At 53.1% G+C, this 8,561-nt stretch overlaps 2 protein-coding genes across 2 annotated transcripts in view; both read right to left on the bottom strand.

The window, feature by feature from the left end:
• PHACADRAFT_261250 (uncharacterized protein) overlaps positions 1-2,321 on the bottom strand; it is a 4,177-nt gene extending 1,856 nt beyond the window's left edge. The window contains exons 1-5 of the mRNA XM_007398945.1: positions 2,219-2,321; positions 1,608-2,150; positions 1,383-1,538; positions 590-1,325; positions 392-537 (exon numbers count right to left, since the gene is read on the bottom strand). Coding sequence (XP_007399007.1) covers positions 392-537; positions 590-1,325; positions 1,383-1,538; positions 1,608-2,150; positions 2,219-2,305 — 1,668 coding nt within the window. The 5' untranslated portion in view covers positions 2,306-2,321. The remainder of the gene's footprint in view (positions 1-391; positions 538-589; positions 1,326-1,382; positions 1,539-1,607; positions 2,151-2,218) is intronic.
• A 3,920-nt stretch (positions 2,322-6,241) lies between these two features.
• Positions 6,242-8,561, bottom strand: part of PHACADRAFT_261246 (uncharacterized protein) — a gene marked incomplete at its 3' end in the record, with an annotated part of 3,553 nt that continues 1,233 nt past the window's right edge. The window contains exons 3-6 of the mRNA XM_007398944.1: positions 8,355-8,510; positions 7,562-8,297; positions 7,364-7,509; positions 6,242-7,304 (exon numbers count right to left, since the gene is read on the bottom strand). Coding sequence (XP_007399006.1) covers positions 6,811-7,304; positions 7,364-7,509; positions 7,562-8,297; positions 8,355-8,510 — 1,532 coding nt within the window. The remainder of the gene's footprint in view (positions 7,305-7,363; positions 7,510-7,561; positions 8,298-8,354; positions 8,511-8,561) is intronic.

The following is an 8,561-nucleotide window of genomic DNA, read 5'->3' as shown; positions in this document are numbered from 1 at the left end:
TCGGAGACGAGAAGAACGAAGAGTAATAGCCATAGGACCGATTCGTAGTCGTGTAAAGGATTGTGGCGAAATATGATGCGGTTCGGACGTGTCGTATCTGGAAGCGATAGAGTAGGATCGGCGGCTTCGTTGGGAGCTGACTTGGGGACAGTGCGTGGTCCACTCTCCTGCTGGGATGTCTGCACGTGAGGGGGAATCGTCTCATGATCCCGCATGGTGCGCTGAAGTCTGTCCGCAACACTTGTCTTCGTAAATCGGGTATTTCGCGGCTTGGCAGGTATGTAGTTGTAACGAGATGCGCGGACCTCTTCTGACATGAAGTATGGCGTTCCCTAGGAAGATTTGGGTGATTCCTCAGATGGTCACAGATAGTTACCGAATAAAAACCCACCGTCCGGACACCATGATGCGCACCGAGGTCGGACGTTTCCTTCGCATATTCGAGATCAGTGATCTTGGCTTTCCCTTTGACGACCAATATGTTGCCGTAACTGATGTCGCGGTGGACCCAGTTCGCTGAGTGCAAGATATCCAGCCCTGATCGAGATTAGGACCAGAATAAAGTAACCCAAAATGCGTGTTGACTCACCGAGTAGAACCTCCTCGATCCGGCAATAGACGTCGACAAGTGTATCCACCTCCAAGAGATCCTTTCCTGCGTCTTTGAAAACAGTGCGATGATGCACCTTGTGAGAGTAATGTAGCACCGGCTCTCGCGGTCTGATCGAACGGGTGACAACCGGAACGCCGCGGCGAGGAAGTTTGACATCTTGAGGGTTGCCTTCGTCGTCGGTCCGTACCAGGACCGTGAGCGTGCCTCGACTGGGAAGCTCCTCGCCAGATCTATCGACCTTGAAGCTGTCCGTCCTATCAACGCGCGAGCCAATGTACACGTCGCCGAACGCGTGAACCTGCATGAAGAATCTATCGTATACTTCTGGAGCAAGTTCTTCGCCTTGTTTGGCAACGCGAGAGTGTATCAGCTGGTTGATGTGACCTTCCCGTTCGCGGTCGACATCCGCCCATGAATCCTTGAGGATGTACAGGTCCGTGCCTTCGTTACCATCCCCATCCACCTCCACGACAGACCACACTCTCGTACCCCGGCCTCGGAAAGCGTCGGCCCCGTAGTTCCAAATCAGGTCCTTCGTCCGGTAAGTCCTCTCAACCACCTCATCCCGCAAGGTATCCCGGACGATGATCTCGTATCGTGGCAACGGGTGGATAGGCGTCGGTGGAAGCCTCTTGATTGTCGGATCCCAACCGAGCTGGTGCTCTTCCGCGAACGTGACGCAGAGCAGGAACTCAACTACGGATCTGTGGTCCTGCATTCGAGTAGTCAATTTCAAGTCACATGCGCACAACACTGGCTTCATGCTCACCTGGATGAAATCGAATGGAGTCGACACGAAGACCTCAGTGCGACTACAGTACCACCAGCGCATCATCCGATTCTCGATTGTATATCCGAACACGAATCTCCTTCTCACATCGTCCCGCAGGATGTGGTACATCGACCATAGTATCTTCCTCCGGTTCTGAAAGGTCGAGTGAGCGAAAGGGCACGATTGCAGCGAGGAGAGGGAAAGAAACAGAGTAATACTTACATCCCATCTAGCGTCGGGACTATCACTCTTCTTGAACTCTCCCGGAACAGCAACCTCGACCCACTGTGCCTTCTCAGTTGGATCGTTCACCGCCTTCGCAGAGGACAGGATAGCATAGCTATCGGGACGTGAAGTGTTATGACGGGACAGACACATTGGTACCCGTGAGGGATTACACTTGAACTCGCAAAGCCTTTTCGTATCTGTGATTGTCGAGACGTGGAGACATGCATTCTCGACAGCTTTGGCCAGCTCCGCGAACTTCTTGAATACATTGTCTTCGTGCACGGGTGTGGGTTTAGGTGGTGGCGTCATCATGTCGTTGGGATCGGATGGAAAGAGGGCCCACCGGCCTGACTGAATCGTCCCGTCATCATTCAACCGCCGCAGGACCGCGTCGATGTCGATCTCTGGTCGAAGTTCGGGAAGGAGTTGTCTGCGGAAGTCGTCCGCCGCCACCACGGTGACGAACTCATTGAGATCTAGACAGACGGCGTCGCGGTATTCTTCGACGTGAGCAGTGCTAGGAACGCTCTGTGCTCGCTTTTGAGCCAAAGGAGTGGGTTTAGACGCGTGAGTAGTGAGGGTGGGGTTGAGAGACTGAGCCATACTGGGTCTGGGTGAGGACTGTCACCGTCGCAGGCGCGTCCAGCTTTATAGGGTATTTCTGAGACTGTTTCCCAAAAGGATCGTTTCATTGTTTTGGAATGGGGACAATGAAAACAAGAATGAAACGCTTATGGGGGGTAGTAGGTTGTGGCCAACCTGACTGTGGCGAGGGGGCGCGCGCAGCGACCAGGATAAACCCTAACCCGACTCTGGCTTGCATGCTTTCTCACAGTCATATTCAGTCGCTGTACTCTGGCGGCCCCGACCATGGTGCCAAGACGAGGCGAGACCTCATCGAATGCTACAACTTGGCCACCTGCATCCTTGGGATGGATATCCTTCTAGACTGTGAAGGAGATCCACTTGCAGACCCTGAAGGCTATGACCCTGAAGTTATATTTTTACCTTCGTCACCGCGTCTCCAAAGAAGCCCATTTTTTCAGCTGCGTTCGCTGCACGGATCCGCGACATCACAAGCTGGTCAGTATTCTCAGTGATTTTGAAGACCTGGCATCTCCGTAGAGGACACGCTAGGGCGGCGAGACGCATCTCCTTCGGAACAGCATCAGCTGCGCCAAAAGTCCATGAAACGTACGCCACAGAAAGACGGATTTCGTCGTCGCCCCTCACCTGACAATAGTTCAATCTATAGAGTGATACGTCTGAGGCTGAGGCTGCTAGCTCGCTCGCGCCTGCTCACAGGTGCAAGAACCCATTTTGTCCGCCAATACCTTTCACTTGGTAATCGTCAATAGCAACGCGCGATGTATGTCCTTTCGATCGATCGGGAGCCATAGCGAGCTGGTTGGGTTATCCTTAGGTGAGTTCCGACATAATATGACCCGCTGTCGTTATCGCACGGGTAGGCTTCATTCTTGCGTTCTCGCATGATCCAGCAGTCTGAAAGGGCTGAAGTGCTGTCAGGATGGCGACTACAAGATTACAGCTGGCAAATCTGTTGATCTTTTTGCCGGGCTTCTCATCGTTCAAGGCCTGCTGGTGCGTCTCATGCACGGTACCGTTATACACGAATACCGCTGACTTCCTCGATTCTCAGAACAACCCAACTATTCGGCGCCTCGCTCGTCTCACCTCTACATATATATTGACCTTGGAGCAACACTAAGTGCGTCTTTTCTACTGATCCCAGTCTGCAATTCCTTAAATTCCACATTTAGTCATCATCATTCTCCTGTTTGCAGTGACGTCTCGCCACGAGATGTGCAGCGTGTCATTTGTATTCGGCTCTGAGGGCAATCAACAGCATTGCAAGCTGGGACAGTGACATCGCCTTCTTATTTGGCTTGCTGAGCATACAGTGGACGATGACCGTAAGTGATGCCAGATTGTGGATTCCCTGTCATCGCTCACTGTCACCAAGGGATACGATACTACTGCACATATCTCAGTGTGTGATATCAGTCTCAGCAATTTTTGGTCCTCTCTCCTCTCGTTTGTGAGGACAGAAAAGAAATAAGATGTGTCGCCTACCTTGGTAGGTGGCTGTTATCTGGTTTGTCCGAATCTATAGTGTTAACACCAGGTGCTTGAAGTGCCCCCGTCATATTCATCACTATGATAGGAACCGGCAACATCAGCTGGCTTCTTGTACTGTTCTCGTGCTCTGCTCTGGATCGTTTTAGGGTTCTTTCCAAAGTGTTCTTACACTGTCTACACTGACATGACTCCTTCGACAGTGAGAACTTGCCAGACCCGTCTGACTCCGTAATTTTGCAAGTGGACTGGCTCTTACACCATCTCAGCACTCTTCTCATACTACTTGCAGATCCTCGTGCTGCGCATCGGCAAGCCCGGTGTGCTCCCCCTATGGGCCTTTCGTTTACCTCGCAGGGTTCTTCTGGTGCCAGATGAGCCTGCAGACAAGCTTGCTCACGATCTACGCCTTCAGCTGAGACCATGGCTTGCCAGACAGCCAGATAGCAGCCTCTTTGGGTGCATGAGCACGCGGACGCGCAAGTCGCCCCGTGCCATCTGGTTCACGACGCTTGCAGCAGCCAGGCCTGCTCGACCTTGGGAGCCTCACCGCGTTCATGGTGGTTGACTTGTTGTGCATCGTGCCCGTCTTTCTGTGCGTCTGTGCTTCCCTTTTTTGTGGTTGAGGTATATGGAGCTCATGTATGCTGGGCAGGCGGCGGATGTGCAGTAGGCACCCCGAGGTGCAGTTCAAGCCCGGGCTGTTCCACATGAACCATGGCTAATTCAGGTATGTCGTGCTCTGGGTGCGTCTGTGTCATATTCCTGACCCCGAACGCGCTTCCTATCACAGGCGCAAACATGAACTATGTGTCGGTGAGCTGCCGTTTCCTCTCTGTGCCAGATCGACATGAGTCACGCGCTAACTTCGGGACCGTCCCACCAAGTCCATAACCGGCGGCGTCCTCCCTGGCGCTGCAAGCGCCTCATCGTCTTGAAACCGTGGAGGTGACCTCTGATGTTTCTGTCAGAGTGCGGGTACTTCTTTTAGGATGAGTCAACTCAAAACAATTGGTACCACAAGGTGGGGCTGACCTGTCGCAGAGGCACGCGACACTAGGCGACACTGCCATGACCCGGCACCGATCGTCGACCGGCACAATGACGGGTCGCGGTCGTTGGAGGACGCTAAAACCGACGATGTTCACGAGAAGGAACCCCGATTATCCCGTTAAGTCCGGAGACGATCTCCTTGCGTCGAGGCTCCAACGAGCTCCAACGCGCATGGATCTGTAAATTACATGTAAGTAAATAAGTAGGTAAATTACTGTAAATTACATTATTTACAGTGAGGCCCGGAAAGGAGGTGTAAGAAAGTGTCAAAAACTCCCCAAGAGCCCAGAGTCCGCTGTGCAGCGGAGAAAACGCACTCAGGCAGAAAAAGGCATATCAGCATGCATCCTACACCCACAGTGGATGAAAATTCCGCTGCTTGCACTCTGCCCACACCATGTCCGACCTCTCATGAATAGTGTCAGATAGAATGCCTGCCACATATGCCACCGTGTACAGCGGCTTCAGCTATCACTACTCGCTTCGTCTTCAGTGGGTTAGGAACCAAACAAAGTTGCACGCTCCTACTTCTCCCTGACGGATCCATCGCTATTAAATACTGACTGCCTGCTCGTAACTTTTATTACTCGCAACTCCCCAGTAACAACTCTTCATGGTGTAGCCGGGCCATACTAAGTGGGACCAAGGCTTCTGTTCAATTATTTTCGGTGGTCACAAGCATTCCTTCGTGGTACTCCACTACTGGATGCTTGCACATGAGGCACATGACACCCAGATTCTGTGATGCGTGACCTGAGATGAGCTCTCCTTGGTTTTCGGTACCTTGAACACCAACTTCATTACTACAGCTTGAGTTGCCTCGGATAACCTTGTGGCAGTAGTATGGCAGTCACAGTCTTGCTGGTGGCAGTAGCACATCATCAGTAGACCGTCTCTCAAGATTTCTCAGCAGACAGACGGCTGGATGACATCAACATCGACCAGATGCTGCCTGTTCTCGAGGCAAAGATTGCAGCATTAGATCAGCAGCGCCATGCACCGGACGCTGACGAAGAAGCTTCTAGGAAGTATTTCGCCAGCGCACCTATCCCGAAAAGAGCACCAAAACCATGCGCTGTTGGCAGTGCTCTTGGAAATGGCGAGGCCTCTCATCTGTCAGGAGCGTCTCATCTTTCTGACCTTTTCTTACTGTTATTGACCGTAATTTACTGTAATTTACAGCGGGGTAAACGGACCGTAGCCTCCGGTAAATAATGTAAATTACAGGGCTTATTTACTTACAGTAGGCCCTGGACTTTCTTACATGTTACTTACATCTCCCGGGACTTTCTGACGCAACACTAATCAACGGGCTTACTCGTGCGTGCTGAGCGTTTCTTCCACACCAGGAACGCGCCAAGGCAGGAGCGCGGCGAGGCCCACGGCGCCGCACACGCTACCTGCGACTATAGCGGAAAGAACGCCTCGAATATCAACGTTCAACCTTGACTGCGCGACCACACCCGCCCTTGACTGTACGGAAGTATCATATTAAATTGAAATCGTGAAGAGCGAGAAAGTGTATCTGCGTAAATGCTGAAGAGGGCACGGTACACAAATGATAATCATCAGTCAAACACATCGTCACCGCTCAGAATCGGAGCCGTGGTCAGCCGCAATGAGCGTCGTAAGTGAAGGGATTGGAAGCTGAGCCCTCGAGGAAGATGACACATCCTTGCTTCCTCCGACCCTCCGGACCTTGGATCGTCGGCCGTCCTGGTCTTCGTCTGTGCCTGAATCGCCGTCGACGTTAGCGGTGTCTCCGATTCCTCTTCCCATCTCCTCATTCCCGACGCCCTTCGGCTTGACCAGTCTACGCGTCCTCTTCGCGATGTCCTTGAGAAGATGAAGTGGCGTCTGCTCAAGGATAGAAATGATGGCAGTGATGCTCTGGCTGAGCCGTTCGTTCACAGCTGACCAGTCCATCGTGATTGGTTCGGCCACACCCGGCTTGAGGTCCTTCTCCGCGTCCTTGAAGGCTCGCACCAGGCGAGAGCACATAACACCCAGCTCGCAGATGATCTTGGCAACAGTGGGATGAAGGCCGTCAGTCTGCCCCGCCAGGTACTTCGTGGTCGTCGTTACCAACACTCGATCGCGTTCGCAGAAGAGCCTCCAGGCCAAGGCACGCTGTGCGTCGATGAAGCCCTGGAAAGTTTGAGCGTCGTACTTGCGTTCTCCTTTCTCGTTGAGCTCGCTGTTCTCGTACTCGGAGACAAGAAGGACGAAGAGTGAGAGCCATAAGACCGATTCGTAGTCGTGTAAAGGATTATGGCGAAATATGACGCAGTTCGGACGTGCCGTGTCTGGAGGCGGTAGAGTAGGATCGGCGGCTTCGTTGGGAGCTGACTTGGGGACGGTGCCAGGTCCAGTCTCCTGCTGAGCTGTCTGCACGTGAGAGAGGGTCGCTGCACGATCCCGCTGGGTACGCTGGAGCCTGTCCGCAACACTTGTCTTCGTAAATGGAGGTTCTTGCGGCTCGTCAGGGATGTAGTTGTAACGAGATGCGCGGACCTCTTCTGACATGAAGTATGGCGTTCCCTAGGAAGATTTGGGTGATTCCTCAGATGGTCACAGATAGTTACCGAATAAAAACCCACCGTCCGGACACCATGATGCGCACCGAGGTCGGACGTTTCCTTCGCATATTCGAGATCAGTGATCTTGGCTTCTCCCCTGACGACCAATATGTTGCCGTAACTGATGTCGCGGTGGACCCAGTTCGCTGAGTGCAAGACGTCCAGCCCTGGACGAGATTAGGACCAGAATAAAGTAACCCAAAATGCGCGTTGACTCACCGAGTAGAACCTCCTCGATCCGGCAATAGACGTCGACAAGTGTATCTACTTCTAAGAGATCGTTTCCTGCGTCTTTGAAAACAGTGCGATGATGCACCTTGTGAGAGTAACGCAGCACCGGCTCTTGCGGTCTGATCGAACGGGTGACAATCGGAACGCCGCGACGAGGAAGTTTGACATCTTGAGGGTTGCCTTCGTCGTCGGTCCGTACCAGGACCGTGAGCGTGCCTCGACTGGGAAGCTCCTCGCCAGATCTATCGACCTTGAAGCTGTCCGTCCTATCAACGCGCGAGCCAATGTACACGTCGCCGAACGCGTGAACCTGCATGAAGAATCTATCGTATACTTCTGGAGCAAGTTCTTCGCCTTGTTTGGCAACGCGAGAGTGTATCAGCTGGTTGATGTGACCTTCCCGTTCGCGGTCGACATCCGCCCATGAATCCTTGAGGATGTACAGGTCCGTGCCTTCGTTGCCATCCGCATCCACCTCTACGACAGACCACACTCTCGTACCCCGGCCTCGGAAAGCGTCGGCCCCGTAGTTCCAAATCAGGTCCTTCGTCCGGTAAGTCCTCTCAACTACCTCATCCCGCAAGGTATCCCGGACGGTGATCTCGTATCGTGGCAATGGGTAGATAGGTGTCGGTGGAAGCCTCTTGATTGTCGGATCCCAACCGAGCTGGTGCTCTTCCGCGAACGCGACGCAGAGCAGGAATTCCACTACGGATCTGTGGTCCTGCATTTGAGTAGTCAATTTCAAGTCACATGCGCACAACGCTGGCTTCTCGCTCACCTGGATGAAATCGAGTGGAGTCGACACGAAGACCTCAGTGCGACTGCAGTACCACCAGCGCATCATCCGATTCTCGATTGTATATCCGAACACGAATCTCCTTCTTACATCGTCCCGCAGAATGTGGTACATCGACCATAGTATCTTTCTCCGGTTCTGAAAGGTCGAGTGAGCAAACGGGCGCGATGCGAAAGGGGGGGGGGGGGG

The sequence above is a fragment of the Phanerochaete carnosa genome, assembly GCF_000300595.1.
Source record: "Phanerochaete carnosa HHB-10118-sp unplaced genomic scaffold PHACAscaffold_8, whole genome shotgun sequence".
In the NCBI taxonomy this organism is placed as follows: domain Eukaryota; kingdom Fungi; phylum Basidiomycota; class Agaricomycetes; order Polyporales; family Phanerochaetaceae; genus Phanerochaete; species Phanerochaete carnosa.
This window is presented reverse-complemented; position numbering and strand designations above follow the sequence as displayed.